This window comes from Stylophora pistillata, chromosome 4 (genome assembly GCF_964205215.1).
Source record: "Stylophora pistillata chromosome 4, jaStyPist1.2, whole genome shotgun sequence".
NCBI classification, from domain to species: domain Eukaryota; kingdom Metazoa; phylum Cnidaria; class Anthozoa; order Scleractinia; family Pocilloporidae; genus Stylophora; species Stylophora pistillata.
In genome coordinates this window covers 22286619-22308447 of record NC_142522.1, presented here as the reverse complement: position 1 = coordinate 22308447, position 21829 = coordinate 22286619, and the positions used below count along the sequence as shown (strand labels likewise).

Below are 21829 nucleotides of genomic sequence, written 5' to 3'. Positions count from 1 at the left end.
TTTCTTATATATTTCTTAATATTGTAAATGAATGCGTAATTCAACCTTTGGCTGCAATGTTTTTCAAATAAACTATCTATCTATCTATCTATCTATCACATAGTGAGCTGAGACTTTCGTCTCTCAGTGACGAGATGTCAGAAGCGACGATCAAACTGTGATAACCCGGTTAGTGAAACTCAGTTTAGTAAGAAAACTGACCAGTAGTAGCTTTCATCGGGAACTGATGATCCCCAGCCAAAACAAAAGCCAGCTGAAATGAACAAGAATATTAACTTTTAGCTCTGGTTGAAAGTTAAACCCGGGTTTCTGATCCTCTTGATTAACCTGAAGACGGGAGCAACACAATGGAGGGCGGGAGTCGGGAGGCAAGGGGGCACACAAGTACGGGAGGCAGGGGAGCGTGGCACTGGAAGCGGGAGACTCCGACTCCCCTTCCCCCCCACACCCCACTAGAAACTGTAACTGCTCATTATCGAAACAAATTTATAAATGTTTAGCCTACCATTCTAATACTTATTTTATTGACTTATAAGGACATAGATGTATGAGACAAGAAAATATTGGGCTTGACTGTACTTTTCTAGCTTAACATCTACTATTGATTTTTTTTTAAAACGGCAGAGACTCATATAAACAAGTCATCTACCAAACTCTCTACCAATTCTTATAGTTCACCACTAAATTTTCTCCGATTCTTATTGGTTTAAATTGATCACGTGACGCGATAGTGTTCATCCATGGAGAGACACTATCAGCCCATAATGCCCACCGCGGAGAATACCCGGATGGGTAGTGCCCGTCCGTGGAAAATACCCGGATGGATAGTACTCATCCGTGAAAAATTTTGAATGGTTTGACGGCCGTGAAGTTAGGCAGATCGGAAAAACAGTGACTTTTCAATTCTGACAGGTATAGCGTATTATTTAGGCAATGTACGGTTGCGAATTATTGACATTTGTAACAGGCTGTAACCATGAATAAATATTTGATTGATCTGCATTTAGTGGGTTTTGAATGTTTTTCAACCAGCACGCGGAAGAAAATTTAGTGGTGAACAATAATACAATAGAGTGTTTATGTCACGGAACTATCGGTCTGATAGTTGCCCCTTGGAAATTTGATGTTCTTAAAACTAGCATATTTGTTTTAAGAACATCAAATTTCCGCGGAGCATTCAAACTATCAGCCGATAGTTCCTCGAGAGAAACACTCTATTGTTTAAATAGGAGTATAATAAGCCATAAAGCTGTTCGTAGAACTGATACGCATGGAAGCAATGTACTAAAAAAAAAAACAACCTATGTTAAAATGTTTTCATTTCATTTTGCTTTTTTCAGTATTTGATTTTCACATTTTAATTCTTTGCAATTCGCCAACAGACTTGGGGCTTGACGAGCACCTTTTCAAAAGAGGAATTTATTCTTTGGAAGACGTACGCAGAAAAATTATATCTACGAGCTTGATTACACTTCCTCAAAAGATTTCAGCACTATACACACTGCTGTACTTGACCAAGAAGATTGATGAACGATTTCCCTGAAAAATTTCCCTTTTATTAATCAGCCGATTAAAACATTTGGCAAGTTGTAAGCTCTGTCGCCAAAGTAAATAAAAATTTTTTACATTTTCGTAAGAAATTGAAGGAAAAAAAAACATTTGTCCCCCTTGAGAGGAGTCAAACCTCAGGCCCCCAGACTACGTACGCGTCGTCTAATGCTCTGTTTTACCGTGACCGAACAACTGAGGACTAGATTGTCAGTTTGCTATCGAACTTCTCTCTTCATACGTTTCCTTTCTGCAACTTATCTTCACTTTAAAGATAATGGAAGAGACGAAGGAAGAAGTAAGAACAGCGCCCACAACCAATGGCGAAATGGAACTTTGCGTCGCTGTTCGTTTAGTCAATACTGAAATTTACTTCTAATACTGAAAACAAGTAGTCAAGATATTTGATAAATCATAGCTGATAGCAACAAAACTCTAATCGTTCATCTACAATCTATGTGTAAACCAGCTATGCAGTTTCCAAAATTATTTTAGTAACGATACCAAGTCAACCAATAAAATGGTTTGAACCTGGTGGAACATCCGGGATCGTGTAGTCTGATCCTCCGGTTGAGGATGGTCTTGAGAAGGAATGTTGTCGGAAGAAGTCATTGACAACAGGAGCGGAAGTCATCATCACAGTCAGTTGAAGCGTTGTAATCTGATTGGTCAATTTAGCCGTGATATTATGAGCTATAAGACCCAAATAGGATAACGATACTCAGTTATCACTGACTGCATCACCGACATGGAGAATCACATGCGGTTGAGAAACAGTGATTTAATTTCATACATTATCTGCCGAAATTCATGTAGTGGTAGAAAATTCGTTTCGAAATTGCACTTACAGATTTAACACCGGTTTGGTATGCCCTTTCATGCCATAGGTAAAGAGATTTTGATCGATCGATCTAAATTATCTTAATACGCGTTAAACAAAAGAATATCAACTGTTTATCTCTTGGCATTAAAGCAAACCACGCATGTTATATTGTAAAATTACTTGTATACACTCGATCGCAAAAAACGTCGACACCTAAAAAGTATCAGCAGTGAACAATGACACCCACTGAACGGCTTTAGGGGCACACAGGTACTGATGATAATTGCCCGTGGTAAATAATTGACAACCTAGTTCCCAGGGTCTCTCATCTTCCCGCCTCCTGGAGCGAGAGAGAGGGTGGAAAGATGAGAGACCCTGGGAACGAGTTTGAATTATTGAAACCATCCACGCTTTCCTAAAAGAAAGTAATTATTATAAACGAAGGTTTTTTTTTTCATGAAAATTGGGAAATTAAAGCACTGATTACATGACTGTGCGAATATTTTCCATCAAGCCACTGGGTCCCATTTTTCTTAGATGTCTTCATTTTTTAAATCGAGTAGGTAAAACTGTGGAGTGGATGACTACTGAACAGTTCATTCACAATTTCATTAATCGAGAGAACGCGGTTAAACACCATGAGGTCGCTGAGGAACGCGACAATGGTATTTCCACTGTCTCTCTTCAAGCCAACGTCGTAAACTGTATGCCCGGAATTCTTAAGATCCAAACTTGTTTCAACGGAGATATTGGCAGTCTTGTTCCTCAAAGACACTCCGTTGATGTAGAGGCTACCAGTGCGCTGAACGCGACTCCACGTGAATGCAATGTGACTCCATACATCTGCAGGGACAGTTTTACTGAAGAAAAAAAATCCACGACCATTCAGCGAAAAAAGAGGCAAAACAAACATAAACGATGATAAGTTTTAGCATGTTCAATACTTCATCTGGTTAAGTCCGACGGCACTTGTATTTTTTACGTGGCTACAGTCAGCAACAAAATTGTTGCCACATTGACCTTTCCCACCTCTTAATGTTTCAAAATTTTCTCTTATACCCTTACTAAGTTACCAATTCGCCCCCTTCCCCCAAATGTTGTATCGTCATTCTCCAAGCTTTTCCCACCCACAGGCAACATTGAATGGGGGGAGGGGGAGGTGGGTCTTGACAACGATTTAGAGTGTGGTTGTTCTACACGTAAAGAGGACTCTTCAAACATGATTTGTCAACTAATTTTGACGCTGGAAGTAGGTTTTCGATGGTGTAAGTTCTCAGCCGTTATATATACGAGGCCATACCTAAAAGGGGTGCAGAAGTTGACAAGACCTGGTTCAACAGAAGAATCACGCCTCACATCAACACATAATCGGTTATCCGTCATTATGTCAAACCGGAACTGATGAGGGCTTGACCAATCACCGTAAATCATTTGGCGACTGGATGGAGACGGAGGTCGTTTGATCCAGGCGGCAATAGTGAAGTCAGTCTGCCGGAAAGGTAACGCTGGTGTCTCAGCAAATGTGCCCGCTGTGCCGTCAAGGAACAGCACAGTTCGACCATCTTGCTCTGTAAATCTCGCTGCTCCTTTCAAACTAAATAGAATATGACAAAATGAAAAGAAAAACTGTGCGTGCGTTCCTCTTAGTTCAAGAACGAATTACCGTAATCATTTGGTTTTAATCGGGAGTGTTTCAAGGAAGAACTTGCAGCGACAAATTTTTGCACAACAACAACGCATCACCTTTGCGTGGCATGTGACGCAACATCGGTCAATATATATGTTGTGTAGGAGGATCTCTGGCACAGAGTCAACTTTCAGCATTTTACCATCCGGCCCAATTTTGTGCGTTCAGCCCAAGTACCCAGAGATGGCGGTGGACGAGTTTAAGTTTCTGAACGCAGGACAGATATAGACGACATGGTGGTTGTGTCAAAAGTTACATGTTGCACTCAGGGGTACAAGTAAAATCAGGAATAGAAATTATTTTCAGATAGAAAAAACAGACATACGTGAGCAATTGGTCCGGACCATTGAATGTCCAATGAAAAGGAAAGCCTACAACATAGAAACACAACTTTAAACATACTGAAACATTCAGAGCTATATTTGGAAAAGAGGTGGGGTAAAAAAACACAAAACTACCGGAATTCCGGCCACGAAAAGTATTCGGCGCATCTTAACGATAACGATGTCGGCCAAATTGGGAGGAGGGACACATTTTGAAAGTCGCATAACTGAAAGGGGAGTTGTCAAGAGAAAGTAGACAAAATGTAACGAAAAATCAAAAGCAACCGCTCCCTACATTTCCTGATGCAAGTGTAGTTGAAGCTCAGACGACCTCAGCCAAAGGCGTGCGTTTTTTCAAGGGAGGAGATGTGCATGAGGATGCACGTGATGCGCATGCACGTATTCGTCATGAGGTCACGATTGCTTGTGTTGTAAAATTGATGTTTTTCCCTACCGTGGCACGTTGTCCCATCTGACACCTTGTCTGGAGGACAAATGCAGGTGAAACTACCAATGGTGTTTTGACATGTGGCACTCACATGACAGTTGTGTTGTCCCTGTGAGCATTCATCTACGTCTACATTGTTTTTAAAATGGAATGTTAGACACGCAATAATGATTGACACTGCATCGTTACAAAAACGGACTTTGGTTCAAATGATGGGCACTGCATGAAAGCCGATCCCTAGATATTTCTATGGTCAGCCAACATTAGTCACTTTAAAGTTGAGATTTATCAGAAAGATAAGTTATTTATTATTAAAACATATTCTGTAGGCCCTTTAGAACTTGTGTTCTAAAGCTTGTTTCATATCGTGTTTACCTTCATCGCATCTTTCCCCTTGGAATCCAGGATTCGAACAAAAACAGGAGTGACCTGCTTCATCAACGAAACAAATCTTTTCTTCCGGGCACTGAGGTTCGCAAAAATCCTATTTGGCAAAAGTATGGAAACGGTGTAGGATTAATTATGAGTGACACAGCAGGATACAGCATGTCATGGCAGGAAACAAGACGACACACGACGCAGCACTACACGACACGTCACGAAGACACGAACTCACACGAGATCACATGATACCACACATCACGACACGACACGACACGGCAAGACAAGAGAATCATTGTAAGAGAAGTCTCAAGAAAACACAGCATAAATTTTCAAGATCCGTTATCCTCCTGGAATTGTCTTATATGTAAAAAGCTGTCCTTCTTACCGTTGAAGGATGATAGGTAAAACCTGGGCGGAACACAAGATGATTCGCATGAAATATGTGGAGAGAGCTGCTCAGCTGGCACACTCGTTTGCCATGTTCAAACAGTGGACCGAGGTTGTAGGATTTGCAGTCAGACCGTAAATAACAATGAATTTGACACTGATCGTCTCTGTCTACAGTTAAGTTATTGGTGATGTTTTTGTTGAAGACACTGTCAGAATAAATGTTACTGAACTTAAGGATCCGGCAACGATCTGAAAGTAATAAATGTAACTTCTGTTGGTTAAAAATATCCACCATCGTATGGAAGAGGGAGGTTACTTGCCGGAACAAAGGAGAAGTAAGAAAAGTGAATGCTTACAATCATAGAAGTGGCCGGCGTTATTTTTGCATACGATCCTGAATAAAATCCACTTTTAAAGCGGTAGAGAGAAATTTATCCCACTGAGTTACAGCAGGGTAGCCAGGAAAAAAAAAAGACTTCGACTGAATGCCGAATTGAAGCTGTGTTTTAAAGGTTGGCGAGGTAAAGAAAAATGAAAGCAACCTCCAAATGAAACAATTTCAGAGCTAAGCCCAAAATAAAAGCATACTTTCGGCAGAATGAGCGAAATTAAGAACCATTCGTTCGCAACGTAGAAGAAGACGAAGAATGATCACATTGGCAACGCGAAAGAAACAGAATGCAAATTATAGTGACAGGTTCACAGTCATCGCTGAACCCTCATGGTGGATTTGTAGATGGAATTGAGTGCGGCCAACATAAAGGGAAAAAAATAAAAACAAGTCAATAAGTGCTTTTTTTGCTTGTTTTTCATAATTATTTTTAATAAAAGCTGTTAGGCTCGTAAATGATTGCTGTTGTTCGCTACACCATATTTTCACGCTGACTTTGTATGACGTGTTGTTAATTGAAATTGGAAATCAGTACAGAGAAATTATGCGGTGTGAACTTATGATTTACTTCTAACCTCATAATTTTCTGGGTTGTAGTCTAAACTAAAAACAACTGTGGAAAGCTGGGTAGAAAAGCATGCTGATAAAAGTCATTATAGCTGCGTATGTATTTTATGTTCGGGGATAAATGTTAAAAAAGTACTCATCAAATATTCCGTATAAACAACAAACACTGTGTCAGACTTGGTATTTTTGGAAGATACTGGCATAGATATCTCATCTTACCTAATGAAAAAACCAAATGGAGGAATGCTGTCATGAACCATACATGAAATTTCATCTCCACAAGGCTTAAGTATTCACCATAACCTTGAGTTGATCCAGTTCCAATACAATTCTAATGCAGGTGATTCCTTATACTACGCCTTTCAAAGGCTATAGTATAGATTTCTTTGTCAAAGATACTTATCTGCAGCAAGGGAAAACTTCTGACGGACTTTTTCACGGCTTCTACGGTTGAACTCGTCGAGAAAACGCGAAACGGCAAAATATAGCTGGACTCTTACAGACGGCTTTGTACGTTGGTAAAACAGCTTTGTGAAGAACGCTGTTACCTGCAGAGTGTGTGAGTAAATTGCGAGAAAGTAAACAATGGTTGCTAACCTTAAAAATGGATCAAAGAATACAACGTAAACACCGCTTTGTGATAAATCAATCTAAACTCGATAATGCTCTTCTGGAACCGTTCCCTTCAAAAGAAAAAATTATAAAATTTTGAAGATGTTGATGTGCTTGCTACAAACACACCAACGTAATATTCAAATGCCTACCGGACATCCCTTGTTTTCCAATATAAGGATAAAAATTTACATAACATGATAAGGAAGCATTAAGAAGAAATTAAAGGATTTGCTTCCTTAATGAGATTCATTATTACGGGTATCGTATGTTTTCAATCATTTTATCCCTACAGCTCATATAAAATCATCTAAAAAGCTGTGCGTTCCATTAAAATCCATGAAAATAGTCTATCGGTGTTTCTATTATTAAGCATCCTCTCAGTCGTAAAAAAATAGCCTTCCTTCGCAATTATGTGAGAACTGTAAAAACAATACTCGTTAATAAGCCTTTTCACTCTGTAATATAGTACTCTCAAATTTAGTCTAGACAGATCTACAAGACACACACTGCAAAAGCTCCAGTTATCTCAAGCATCCTAGAATAGATGCGATCTGTTATGAAGATTGCATAAACTGTGCCGATCGATGTTATATTCTTTTTAGGTAAATGAGGGGCCGAAAACGCTGGTGTAGAAAATCTCTTTTGTTTTATATGTGAAACTACAATTTTCCTCCTCCTCTCCCCTTTGGTTCTATTTATTATTCACGCACAGCGCGCGTGATTTAAAAAAATCAGCCAATCACGCCAAACACCTCGTACCTTTACACTGAAAACTGTGGACATTTTCGCGTACTTTTGTTGTTTGTTTTACGTAGCTGTTTTAAGTTGTTTTTTGAGCTTTGTTTCACGCAAAATTTGTTACCCCTTTGTTTGGAAAATTAAATAAGTTTCGAAGTTTTTAATTATGTCAGATATTTTGGTTAATTTGAAAAAGTTCAATATATATTTTCTACGAAGTTTGGTCTCTATCTTCTTTTTTCGTAAAATGATTTTTTTACAGTTGATTTATGGCTGAAATAACCAATGAAATATCTCGTAAGATCAATTTTAAATTGGGTTTCGAAAGTAACCCGGGATTGGTTTAGTCTTGGTCTGGTCTGCTTCCTTACTCGGAACTGGTCAGCTCAGACGGCCACCACAAACCGTATAATATCAATGCAAGCTTTAATAATTCTGCGATCTAAAAGAAATACATTCATAATCCGAACTCAGAGTAATGTAAATAAAGTCTTAATCTCGTAGCAAAATTCAGAAAACGTGATTGGAAACTTACTTCTTTGGGGGGTCGTAAAAACAGTCTCACTCTAAAGGTTAGCAGATTCAGTTGAGCGAACGGACTATGTAAACTACGGTGGCCCATTAGGGACAGCGCTACAAACTTAAAAAAAAACCCAAAGTACAAAAATATACTACTGCAAACTAAATCAAATATACTACGAATAAAATTAAACCATTAACGTCAGTGAAAAATCAAATGCACTTCTACACAATAAAGTGAAACGCAACACACCGAATTAAAAAAAGTTAACCGCACACTGCAAATGAAAGCACAACGCACACCCCAAATCAAGGGAAAAAAAAAACTCACCGCAAACAAAAGGCTAAGGCACGCCGCAAATGAAAGGGACTTAATCTATGCGTGCGCATTTGCGCGTCAAGGCCTGAGACCGAGTCGCAAGCGCGCTTTTGTCAAATCAAAACAAAATGGCGTCCATCGAAGACTTGAGCATCTCGAGCGAATACGAAACGGCTGACACAACTTTAAACGACGACTTACCTCGTGGGTCTGAGCGAGATGTAATTGAATATTACTTTTACAGAGGTCTTACGTATAGGCATATTACTCTGATGTTGGAAAAGCAACATAATATTTTTATGAATCAGCGAACTCTCAAGCGAAGGCTGAAAGATTATGGACTTAAGAGATGTGAAACAGTAGCTGAGGAGCTCAAGGAACGCGTCAGGGATCTCATTTTACAAGAAATATGCACTGGTCCTGACAGCCTCAATGGCTACAGGACTATGTGGCATGTCTTACGCTTAAGACACCGGATTAATGTTCCTCGGTGATTAGTAGAGTCACTCTTAAGAGAGGTTAATCCTTGAGGAGTGGAACACAGAAAGAGCCGTTGTCTTCAGCGCAGAACGTAAGTGTCACCTGGACCCAACTTTTGCTGGCACATGGACGGTTACGATAAACTGAAGCCTTATGGCTTTTCTATTCACGGCTGTGTAGACGGCTTTAGTCGTAGAATTCTTTGGATTGAGGTGCAACGATCGAACAAAAATCCAAGGTGTGTTGCAAGCTATTTTATAAAGCACGTCAAAGCAACACATGGATGCCCAGTGCGTGTATACACTGACCTGGCACTGAAAATGGTCTGGTTGCCGGAATACAGTGCTATCTGAGAGCTGAGGGATTGGATGAATACACAGGATCAAAGTCCCACAAATACGTATCAAGCACTAAGAATCAGCGTATTGAATGTCAATGGTCACATTACAGGAAACAACGTTTAAGTTGGTGGATCGACTTCTTTAATGACCTTCACGAATCTGACATTCTTGATCTGACCAGTGACTCGCACAAAGAGGAAATTTGGTTTGTTTTGCTGATTTGCTGCAGACTGATCTGGATAAGGTAAAGGAATACTGGAACAGTCACCGGATCAGGAAGTCAAAGCATGCCATTGTATCCGGTGTTCCTGGCATGATGTACTTCCTGCCAGAGGATTTTGGACACACCGACTGCTTGGTTTCAATATCGCCACACAAGTTCACAGAAATGGAAAAGAGGTTTGAAGGGTTCGATGTTGAGGATGATGAGTGCAACCCAGTTTTCCATGAGTATTTTCTACGAGTTGTGCCGTATTTTGACTCGCCCTACGGGCTCGTCAAAATACAAATAACGAGTAAAAATACTCAGCGATACTACACAACAAAACGTCTAATAAGTTATTTATTATCCAACACGCCAAACTGTTTTTGCAGTGGGGGCGAATTTCGCGGATGTTACGGGGAGTGCGTGACAGAAGTATGCGAAGCGGAACGGAATTGGCGCGTTGTTGTGCTGTTGTTTCTATTTTCTTCATTAAATGAAGAAATTTTCTGGTCGTCAAGCTGTTTTTCTTCGTTCGATTCATCTTATGAACTTGGATCTATATTTGCCAGCCATTCTGACTCTTCGTCGTCGGAAATATGATTCAAATTGTCCGCCATTTGTTTTTTTTTCTCATAACTACAATCCAATTCTATCTCGTCATCACTGCCCCAGGGATCCCATGAGATAGCTAGACGCATGCGCATAACCAGTGCTTTTCGCGCGCAAATCAGTTTAGCACGGTGACTACTTATGCGAAGAAAATTTTCCATTTTTACCTTCAAGTTTCTTAATATCGGGTCTGCAATAAGATCACTGGGTAGAAAACACCTAGAATGACTACACCAGGTTGAGAACCCGATATTCAATGCTCGAACGATGCTGTAGACCAATCTTCACAGACCACCATGGCGGCGATCCTCAGAGGACTTAACGATACTTTGGAACAATTGACCAAAGCCTCAGAAAAGCAGACAGCAACGCTCACCAGTCTTAAAGACGACATCCTCCTTCGTCCTGAATCAGACGAGGAGGCAGAAAAGGAAGACTCAAACACGAGCAATACACAACTAAATGTTACTGCCACGTTAAATAATGTGCTCGACCCGAGCGACTCTTACGTGGTGAAAGAATCTGCTGGCTCTGACTCAGAACAGCAGAATGATGTCCTTGAAAGCCTGACTCAGGCATTTGTACAGACCAACAATAAATCTCCTGCCATAACAGAGAAGGTTGCCGGTCTAATCGATAATATGGCTTCTGGAGGTCTTTCACCAGAAACGGTGAAGGAAAGAGTTGATAAATACCCTCCACCAGAAAACTGTAAGTTCCTGTGTACTACAACAATTAACGAGGAGGTTTGGGATCTGCTTCCCAGGAGGAGCAGAACAGCTGACCTTGCTTTTCAGAATGTGCAAGAATTGCTTGTTCAGGGTTTATCATCCCTGTCGATTTTGGGGAACCAGTTGGTAAAAGACCTTCAAACTGGCAAACCCACTAACGTCCGTCAGGTCCTGGACCAGGTCATGGACAGCATTGCCCTTGTGGCTAATGCCAATTATAAACATAATATGAAACGACGAGAGCTAATCAAGCCCGACCTCAACCCCCCTTTCACAAGGTTGTGCAAAGAGGACATCAAGCCCTCTACAAAGCTATTTGGGGATGCATTGTCAAAACATCTAAAGGATATGGCAGATGCAAAGAAGGCGGGCCGGCAGATGCAGAGGACCTCTGACACCCACACATCCAGCCATAACTATCTAAAGGCTGGGAGGCAGAAATTTTGACACTCAAATTTCAAACCATACCACTGGACATCTAGTGGCCGGAAAACATCTCAGACACGCCCTTTTTTTAGGGTACAGCCGGGGACACAAGAGTGCCCCGAAAAAACCTAGCCAATCCAACAACAAAGATTAAACGATAACCAGGTGAGGACACATCCTAAATCATTTATGGATGGGGATTATTTGCATCAAATGGTCCGTATTTTTTCAGCAGGACAGCTGAAGGACCATGTTGGTTCCTGGGAATCTTTGACAAATGACCACGTCATACTTGATGCCATAAAGCACTACCATATTGAGTTTGAAGCTAATACCCACGTCCAACCTCACCCACCAAAACAAATCCACTTCTCACCTGGTGAAAGGGAGATAATAAGAGAAGAAATATCTACACTTCTCCATAAAGGAGTTTTGGAATAAACTGAATTTGTAGAGGGGGACTTCCTCTCAACTATATTTGTGCGGCCTAAAAAAGATGACAGCTACCGAATGAGATTTTAAATCTCAAACCTCTTAATGAATTTGTCTCGTACCACCATTTCAAAATAGACACTATTCAAACAGCTCTTAAACTCATGCGTCCGGGGTGCTCTATGGCTTCAGTTGACCTAAAGGACGCATACTATTCTGTCCCTGTTGCTAAAGAGGACAGGAAATATTTAAAATTTGAGTGGCAAGGAAGTTATTATGAATACACATGCCTACCCAATGGCCTTGCTTGTGCCCCCAGGCTGTTCACAAAAATTTTAAAACCTGTTTACTCTCATATCAGATCAATGGGCTATCTTTGCATGGGGCACATAAATGACTCTTTCTTATTAGGATATGACTACGCTGCTTGTAAGAGGAATGTCCAGGACACGATTGACACATTCCAAAACCTTGGATTCGTAATTCATCCTGTGAAATCAGTTTTTATTCCCACACAAGAAATAGAATTTCTTGGGTTTTTACTTAGCAGTAATCTTATGACAATTAGACTTCCCCCTACCAAAGCTGCAAGCGTACGTATAGCCTGTCCAAATATACTACTCAAAACTGAGGTGACCGTCAGAGAAACTGCCCATGTCATTGGCTTGATAGTGTCAAGTCTACCTGCAGTGCAATTTTGAGAATTGTATTACAGGTATCTAGAAAAGAATAAGGTCCTTGCACTGCAGGCTAGCAAGGGTAATTATGATAGGCCATTAAATTTGTCTAAGGATGCCAAAGTAGATTTGTCTTGGTGGATAAATAATGTGGACTCTTCTTTTAAGAAGATTGTTCAGCCTAACTCTGACATGACCCTGACAACAGATGCCTCAACTAAGGGCTGGGGGGCAGTGTATGGGGAACAGAAAACTGGTGGCCCTTGGAGTTTAGAGGAGCAAGGGTTTCATATTAACTACCTGGAGCTTAAAGCAGTCTGGTTAGGTCTCAAGTCTCCGTGTCATCACGTGAGACAGAAGCACGTTAGGATTCAACCTGATAACACTACTACAGTAGCTTATATCAATGCAATGGGGGGTATCCAATCTGAAAATTGCAACAACATGGCCCTGCAAATTTGGCTGTGGTGTATTGAAAGGGAACTTTGGCTCAGTGCCTGCCACATACCAGGCTCCATCAATGTAGTAGCTGACTCGGAATCTAGAGTATTCCACACCTCCACTGAATGGTCTCTACATCCAGATGTATTTGATCACATTAATGAAATGTGGGGCCCTTTTGAAATAGATCTTTTTGCTTCCCGACTTAATATTAAAATACCTACGTACGTGTCTAGGAAACCAGACCCTAATGCAAAATATGTAAATGCATTATTCATGCAATGGAAAGAACATTATTTTTATGCTTTTCCACCTTTCAGCCTGATAGCAACTTGTCTGCAAAAAATAGAACAGGATCAAGCTACTGGTGTACTCTTAGTCCCTTTCTGGCAGACGCAACCTTGGTTTACAACACTCCTTCACCTTTTAATAGACAACCCAGTGTTGCTGCCTCAGCTGGACTATCTCTTGACACAACCTCGCAACAATGCTCTACACTCCCTTTGCAAGCAGCTAAAGTTGATAGCTTGCAAGGTCTCGGGAAAAGCCTCCAGCTGCGCAACATATCAGAGAAGGCTGCAACAATCATCTTGCAGTCATGGTCAGATGGGACGCAGAAACAATATAAACTGTACATCAAGCAGTGGATTGACTTTTGTTGTGAACGACAGGCTGATCCCTATAACCCACCTTTAGCATCAGTATTGGATTTCTTGGTCAGCCTCCATGAGAAGGGCTTGAGCTACACTACCATTAACACTGCTCATAGTGCCATATCAGCAATTACCCTTTCTCAAGACCAAAATACTATTGGTTGCCACCCACTTGTTTCTAGATTTATGGAAGGCATATACAAAGGCTCACCACCTGTTCCACGGTACCACTCGACTTGGGACGTTCAACCAGTGTTAAATTATGTGGCTTCCAAAAGCCCTGTGGATGGCCTTGACCTCATAATGTTGACCCACAAGCTGATTATGTTGATAGCTCTGGTGTCTGCACAAAGAGGACAGAGTCTTCACATCCTTGATATTGGACCAGGCTGTATGAAAGACCTTCCTGATGGCTACGAGTTCCTGCTTACTGCCCATATTAAACAGAGAAGGCCAGGCTACAAAGCACCTACAGTTGTTTTGAGAGCATACCCAGCCAATCCATCCCTTTGTGTTTGTACTTGCTTAAAAGAATATCTCAAGAGAACAAAGCCTCTCAGGGGTACGGAAACTAAACTTTTTGTCAGTTTTACTAAGCCATATAAACGGGTGTCCAAAGAGACTCTTTCTAGGTGGCTTCGCACTGTCATGACCTCTGCTGGGGAAGACACAACAATATTTAAGCCACACAGTACACGAGCAGCAGCTACTTCAAAGGCTAAAACAGCCTCTGTTCCAATTCAAGAAATCCTGAAAACTGCTGGGTGGTCATCATCGAGATGTTTCGATAAGTTTTATGACAAACCTGTGGAATCCTCCACATTTGCTTCCGCTATTCTCAAGACTGTTTAGTCCTGAAATTGGACTTGTTGGCAAATAGTTTTTTGTACTACTAGCCTTAACAAAACATCTTGTAGACAGAAACTTTATTTAACATTTATGTTTCTTAACATTACTTTAATGATACATACACCTGCATATGGTGTTTTAGGTTCCAATTGATACATAGATTGTAATACCTACATCACTCATTGCTCCGTTCCTCATGCTTTTTATTGTGGGGAAGATACTTATACCCTCAGTTGATATTTGTCATGTAAATCTGTTTGACTTACTACGTTTCAGTTAATAAACTGATTATAGTGAATCATCATTCAGTGTTTGTTCCTCATGTGACTGTCTTAGCTTTGAAATCTCATGGGATCCCTGGGGCAGTGAGGACGATAGAATTGAAAAATTAAACGAGACTTACCTGTAAGTTGAAGTTTGATTGGAATTCTATCGAGTCATCAAACTGCACCAAGGGATCACATGCCCACCCTTGGGCAACAAATCATACTTACATCTGATTTTACCCACCCATTTATTTGTAGTGCTATTGACATTACAGTTCTTATACAATCTACTTCATGATGATCAGACTGTCACATTCGGCTGTAAATACTGTTTATGCGCATGCGTCTAGCTATCTCATGTGATCCCTTGGTGCAGTTTGATGACTCGATAGAATTCCAATCAAACTTCAACTTACAGGTAAGTCTTGTATAATTTTTCAATTCTTCGCTTGCGCGATGCGAGAAAACCTGTTTAACCGGTACTACAATAGACAAGTACAAATACCGCGTGATATTTGTACTCGTCTATGGCGTTATTTGTACTCGTCTAGGTGTAGTTGGATAATAATCAGCGATACTACACAACAAAACGTCTAATAAGTTATTTATCATCCAATATGCCAAACTGTTAATTCTGCGCGGGCGAATTTCGCGGATATTTATTTACGCGGAGTGCGTGACAGAAGTATCCGAAGTGGAACGGAATTGGCGCGTTGTCGTGTTGCTGTTTCTATTTTCTCCAATAGATGAAGAAATTTCCTGGTTGTCTAACTGTTTTCCGTCGTTCGATTTATCTAATAAACTTGGATCTACATTTGCCAGCCATTCCGCCTTTTCGTCGTCAGAAATAGGATTTAAATTGCACGCCATTTTTATTTTCGTAACTTCAATCCAATTCTTCGCTTGCGCGATGCGAGAAAACTTGTCCAACCGGTTCTCTGGAGTACAAGTACCGCGTGATATTTGTACTCGTCTATGGCGTTATTTGTACTCTACGGAGTGTAGTTGGATAATAATTTAAGTTATTATTGGCTTCTTGTCATATTTTCTTTGCTCTGATTGGCCATTGTGGTCACATTGGTTTTGGTTTAACAGCACTCGATTGAAAAGCGCCTTTTGAGTTAGACCTCGTATAAATACCAGCCCCTAGACCATTAGCAGTATTGTATACCTCTTATTGCAGTAATGTGGCCACAAAAAAAAAGGAAAAGGATAAAGCTAAGTCGTCTTAATTAGCACTTAAAACTACGCCGTGGCTCAGTACAGGCCTGGCAAAGGGCAATTTCCACAAAATTTCCCGTAAAAGGTTCTTCAAATCTTCCATACAGTATCAAAAACAAAAAAAACAGGAACACCTTCCTATACTATTCCTTTTTCAGAAAAGTTTCCGTTGGAAACGGCCATATCCTTTTATTTCGCATTGGAGTTATCAGATTTTTGTAACAAATGGAAAGCACCTAGTTCTCTCGACCACCTCATTAAAGGCTGTTCGCGGGCGAGACAACAGAGATGTAACTGTGAAGGGGATTCGATTGAAACAAGTTATTTCTGATTTCAATCTCGGACAGGTCACGGTTGAAGACCATAAGATCGCTGAGGTAAGCGTGAGTCGTTGTAGAACTGTCCCTTTTTAAACCAATGTCGTAGACACTGTGCCCCGAATTCTTGAAGTCTAGAAGTAAATGACTATCAACATTGCGAGAAGCCTTCCTCTGTCCGTTTATGAATATTTGCACTAAGCCGTGCATGCGACTCCAAGTTACAGCGACGTGACTCCACACATCTCGAGAAACACTAGAGAAATAAAATGTAATTTACTAACTCTTGTGACCAAGAATAGCGCAAAGTGTATGCACATCAACGTCACGTTCGTGTCCGTTTAATTATTTGAAGTAGAAATACTAGAGAATCTAAAGGAGAGCGACCGTACACTAAGCTAAGTGTAGGAGAAAGAAATGAGGTCAAAAATTTTTCATGATTGGATCGTAAACGAGGAATTCTAGACTCACGGTAGGTCTTGGACGCTTTTCGTTTTAAGTGGAAAACAGGCGAGAAATTGCTGTTAAAGGGAACAAGACAATTTTCCAAGATACTGGGACGGGGCGAGGAGGATGTTTCCTTGGCAATCAAACTGTTTTAAATATGTTGACGAACGCAATAGTTCACAGACCAGTCTTAGCAGAAGACCCCAAGCTAAAGCCAAAATAAAGATGTTTCGACTGAGGTAGTGGGAGTGAGTGGGAAATGGCACCTTTTAGTTTATCCTCTCTTGCTTCATACAACATCAACTGACCCCACCTCCCTACCTCGTCGTCGTTCCCCCCTCCCCCGACAGATTCATCACTCTTACCGGTGGTCCGAAGTAACTACAAGAGCAAATATATCCTCGATTCCGTTAACGTCTCTCCTGGCTTGAAAAACAGGACAACCTCTGTCCATTATAAAGAACCTGAACTGCCAAGGACGCGACCAATCACTGTAAATAGTTTGAACTGAGTCTAGAGTGAGGGGCGATACAAGTTTGATCCACACTGCAATAGTCAAGTCTGTTTGGCGGAGTGGAATGGCTGGTGTCTCAGCAAAGTTTACTCCTGTGCCATCCAAGTAGAGAACCATTCTGTTATTTTGCTTTACGAAACCAGCACTTCCTCGTAAACTAATAGAAAAAGATTAACAAGTTTGCTTTCATCGGAATATATCAAAGAACAGAGATAGTCTTTGCAAGCACTTCCCAAAATCAGAAGAGAATTTCGAAAGATGGATTTTCTAATTCTTTTTATTTCATTAGAATTATTTAAAGAGCCGAAAGAGACGTAATTTGGAAATGGTGGATGCAAAAGTCGTCAAGCAAGAAAACGAAAAGAAACGTACGTTAGTAAGCTGTCCATGCCATCTAGAGCCCAGTGGAAAGGAAAACCTACAAAATAAAACTGTTTTATTACACTACAAATGTTCCCGAACATTAGCTAATTCTGAACTATACAACGCGCTAGACCTTTGCTAGTGATATAACTGGGTTGAATTATGGCAAGAAGAAACACTTAAAGCTCACAAGTTGCATTAAATAATTACAAACAGGTGATTCGATTGAGAAAATACAAGAATATAACGGGTTTATTTAGTCCATTATTTGGATATTTTCCCATTCACTCAGTTAGAAAAATGTCATCAAGCAATGAACATTCATTTTCTTTGAATCATCACGCATGCGCACTATCACGAATTAATCACCTGCACACTTATCTCCATACGGGACTTGGTTTGAACTACACGTGCATATGAAACTGCCAACTGTGTTTTGGCACATGGCATTCCTAGCGTCACAGTTATGAGTTCCTTCTGAACATTCATCTACATCTGCCACGAAAGGTGAAAAAAAAAAAAAAGGAAAGTTCTATGATTGAAATGGTATAAATGCTGCCTGGACGATATATGCATTGCCAGACTCTCTGAATCTATCCCGAATTTAGTATAAATGTGCGTATTGAAGAAGTTTGGAGTGGGTCGTTTCACCCTGAACATATTCCTTTTCATTAAAAAAAACCTTCTGTATTAAATACCTACAATCTTTTACCACTCGACCTACTATTCAGCTTCTTTTCACATCCACATTTTCTTGTAAAATCTTTAACTGTGGTGTATCATTTCTTAAATAAAACATATACCTTCATCGCACCCTTCTCCTTGAAACCCAGAATCAAAACATACGCACGAGAATCCTTCGCCACGAGGGCAACAGTTTTTGTTCTCTGGGCATGCAGATTTGCATAAATTCTAGGTTCAGGAAAACAAAGACAGATTATCTCATCAATTGAATAGAGGTAAACGAGACCCTGACCACACATATTCGGATATTTTTTAATCTGCAACTTTGTCGATGCGGATTTAAAAAAAATTCGCGTCCACAAGTATCGCATTCGAATCATTTTTAGTCCGTCCATACATATCTGATACGTATCCGGATATCTCAACGCTTTCTTCAACGGAGCATGCGCTCTATCAGGAAACTTGAGCCTGCCATAAAAATAGCGCATTTGTGTTTGTTTACTTAAAGTTTCCAGGCCTGTCGCATGGAAGTCTTAAAGACTGACTAACTACGAGAAAAGACGTCACAAACAGAACAGAAAGAAACGAAAGGCAAGGCAGAGTCCTTTAATTGGACAGAGGATGAAATCGCGTTATTGCTTAAAATAGAGTACGAAGGCCAAGATCATCGAAAATAATGACTGCGCATTATGCCGAAAAAAATACTCTGATATTTTGAAGCTTTTTTCTTGAGCAATATCCTTCGCCAAGAGATGCCTCATGCATTGGCAAGGATTATCTACGCGGAAAAGACTGGATATGGTATCGTTACGTCAGCGTACTCAAAAATGTACGAATTCAACCGTCCAAACGACGCCATTTTTAAGGTGTATTCAAAAAAATCCATTCCGTGTGGATGGAAGGCCAATGCGCAACGAAAAAGTGGCAAAGTAAAAAATATCCGGATAGTTGTGGACGGGGCCTTTAGTATGCACATTCAACCCATTTCTTAAATTAAGGACGTTAAGCAGTCAGAATGGCAACGCCAAGGAAGACGTCGATTAAAAAATGAAATCCTTCTTTTGATTAGAATTTCGAAAATGACTGCATGTTTTTAATGTCTCATACGGCGCCGCACCTGAACTTTAGCACAACGTATAGAAGTAGCATAGGGTTCCAAATGGAAATTAAAACAATTTCCCGTCGCGGTTTCCGTTCGTGGACGACGCAAATTTTGGTGATTTCACGTTGTTCTTTTGCAAAGAACGGCTGAGAAATGTACAGTTTTAAAACGCACGTGCTGAGCCACTGTTCTGCCAAACAGATTTTTTGTTTTTCCACGTCTTCGTTGCAGTCGCCGTCGTGGTTTGCTTAAGGCCCCTATTATTCAGGGAGGAGGGGTATTTCCTTAAAGAGGAACACCATAAAAAGGGTATTGTCATTGACCACCTTCCATCTGAAGATACGATTTCGACTACTGTCATTGTCGGGTTACAGACAGCGCTTGACTTTTTAGCAGACGCAGCTGTTAGGTCTGAATGAGGAGAAGACGAAAATCAATAATTCATGTTTAAAATACCACATAACTCGCAAAATATCCACGCGCATTCTATATAATAAGGTTTAGGTATTCGGCGTGGGTCTGAGAACAACATCTGTTTCCTCCCTTGATGCTATCATACGTTTTCCAAGGTCTCATAACAACGAACTTACCTCAGAAGGACGGTATATGAAACCGGGGCGAGAAACAAGATGGCTCACGTGTGATTCATAACGCGAACTGCTTAGTTCGCACACTCGTTTGCCTTGTTGAGAGAGTGGACCGAGGTTGTAGGATTTGCAGTCAGTCTGCAAATAGCACCTCAGTTGACACTGATCTTCTTCGTCCACTGTGACATTGTTGATGATGCTTTTGTTGAAAGCACTGTCAGGATAAATTTCTCTAAAATGCTGAACCCTGCAGCAGTCTGCCAAGGAAAGCAACAAACAATGAGTCACTTCCGTTAAATCCATTGCAAGTAAAAGCCCCCGTTGAATGAGTTTTCTTTTGATATAAAAGGGAATTCCGGTCGTATCAAAGTATCAGTTCTTTCTCGAAGAAGAACCCTCTCGGTAAAATTTGCCTCGCTCCCAACGCGAGGCTTCTAGCTCATCTGGTAGAAGCGCCAAAGTAGTATTTGGGAGGTACAGGTTTGCGTGCATTTTTCTCAGGCTTCTTTTCAGAAACTCCGCAGACTACCTTGAGGATGATTGATTTATTTGAGAATTCAGATGGTGAATCAAGATGGAAAACTGAGAGTACGTTAATGCCGCTAAAAAGGTGATTGAGGACGTTTAACCACTAAAATATTTATCAGAAACAGAAACTCCGGCGAATATTTGCAAATTTAACTACTTCAAATTATATACATATGGTGAACGATCCTCGCAGTAGATAGCGCTATTTAAGCAATAGCGAAAATCAGACCTGAAAAAAATCAGGCCTGTACGGGATTCGAACCACTGACCTCTGCGATACTAGTGCAGCGCTCTACTAATTGAGCTAACAAGCCAACTGGGAGCAGCCCGTTAAGTTGATTCATAATAAACCCGTGAAAGTGATAAATCAGATACAAGTAAATATATGAAGCTCATATATTTTGAACTGCGGTATTAGATACACATGGTGAACGATCCTCGCAGTAGATAGCGCTATCTACTACGAGGATCGTTCACCATATGTATTTAATACCGCAGTTCAAAATATACGAGCTTCATATATTTACTTGTATCTGGTTCAATATATATCTTACTGTCATTCTAAACAATTGCATCAAATTTCGCTAACTTACCTTCTGTCAGAACAAGATAAAGGAAGCTTAGTAACCAGAATCCTACCCAAAATTTGATGTTATTCTGACAAGTAGCACCAGTGTTGCACGGCATGATGGAAAGCGGTCGAAGTTCATCTGCTCTCTTTCTTTTATTTCTTCAAGTCTTCTTTTCATTAAGACCTTGAGGCATCGTTTAAAATTCAATCATGGATACCTTCTCGTCTACGAAATGACATTTCTTATGGCTTCACTAATCTCCGAGTTAGTTAATGCAGTTACTTCTAAGGTATACTTCTAAAAACCCGCTCGTTAATAATTAATGAAGATTTCTCCAAATCGCAGCTGTCTGAGTCAGAACTGTTGCAAAACTAAATTACGGTATCCTTGGATACAAGGCTTCAACGAGTAGTATAGTGGGTCGACGCTTTAAGTAAAGGATAAATTGTAAAAGGCACGAATGAAGAAATATTGGCGTAGTCTCGTCTTGTCGTTCTCTCTGACTAGGCATCAAAGCAGGCATTCTTTGTTTTCGGTGGCTTCTCTTAAAATCTGTGGAAAGCGTTAGTTATTTAATCTATCAATTGAAGAGAACATTTTACCAAATAACGTGAAGCAACAAGACCTCTCGT

At 40.4% G+C, this 21829-nt stretch overlaps 3 protein-coding genes and 1 pseudogene across 3 annotated transcripts; 2 read left to right on the top strand and 2 right to left on the bottom strand.

The window, feature by feature from the left end:
* Positions 1-1534: 1534 nt before the first annotated feature.
* LOC111323615 (uncharacterized) lies at positions 1535-7312 on the bottom strand. The gene is made up of 7 exons (XM_022927004.2): positions 6781-7312; positions 5599-5852; positions 5205-5313; positions 4836-4958; positions 4384-4429; positions 3672-3965; positions 1535-3231 (listed from the first exon to the last, which is right to left on the bottom strand). The coding sequence occupies exons 1-7, from the start codon at positions 6833-6835 to the stop codon at positions 2922-2924; spliced, it is 1191 nt and encodes a 396-aa protein (XP_022782739.1). The 5' UTR covers positions 6836-7312; the 3' UTR covers positions 1535-2921.
* Positions 7313-8793: 1481 nt separating this feature from the next.
* On the top strand, positions 8794-11565 carry LOC148732892 (uncharacterized; annotated as a pseudogene).
* A 1739-nt stretch (positions 11566-13304) lies between these two features.
* On the top strand, positions 13305-14894 carry LOC148732891 (uncharacterized). Its single transcript, XM_088756856.1, has one exon. The coding sequence runs from the start codon at positions 13376-13378 to the stop codon at positions 14597-14599; it is 1224 nt and encodes a 407-aa protein (XP_088612982.1). The 5' UTR covers positions 13305-13375; the 3' UTR covers positions 14600-14894.
* LOC111323621 (uncharacterized) lies at positions 14657-21690 on the bottom strand. Its single transcript, XM_022927012.2, has 7 exons — positions 21219-21690; positions 20101-20354; positions 18528-18636; positions 18094-18219; positions 17734-17779; positions 17213-17518; positions 14657-16656 (listed from the first exon to the last, which is right to left on the bottom strand). Exons 1-7 carry the CDS (start codon positions 21310-21312, stop codon positions 16341-16343), a joined length of 1251 nt encoding a protein of 416 aa, XP_022782747.2. The 5' UTR covers positions 21313-21690; the 3' UTR covers positions 14657-16340.
* Between the last annotated feature and the right edge of the window lie 139 nt (positions 21691-21829).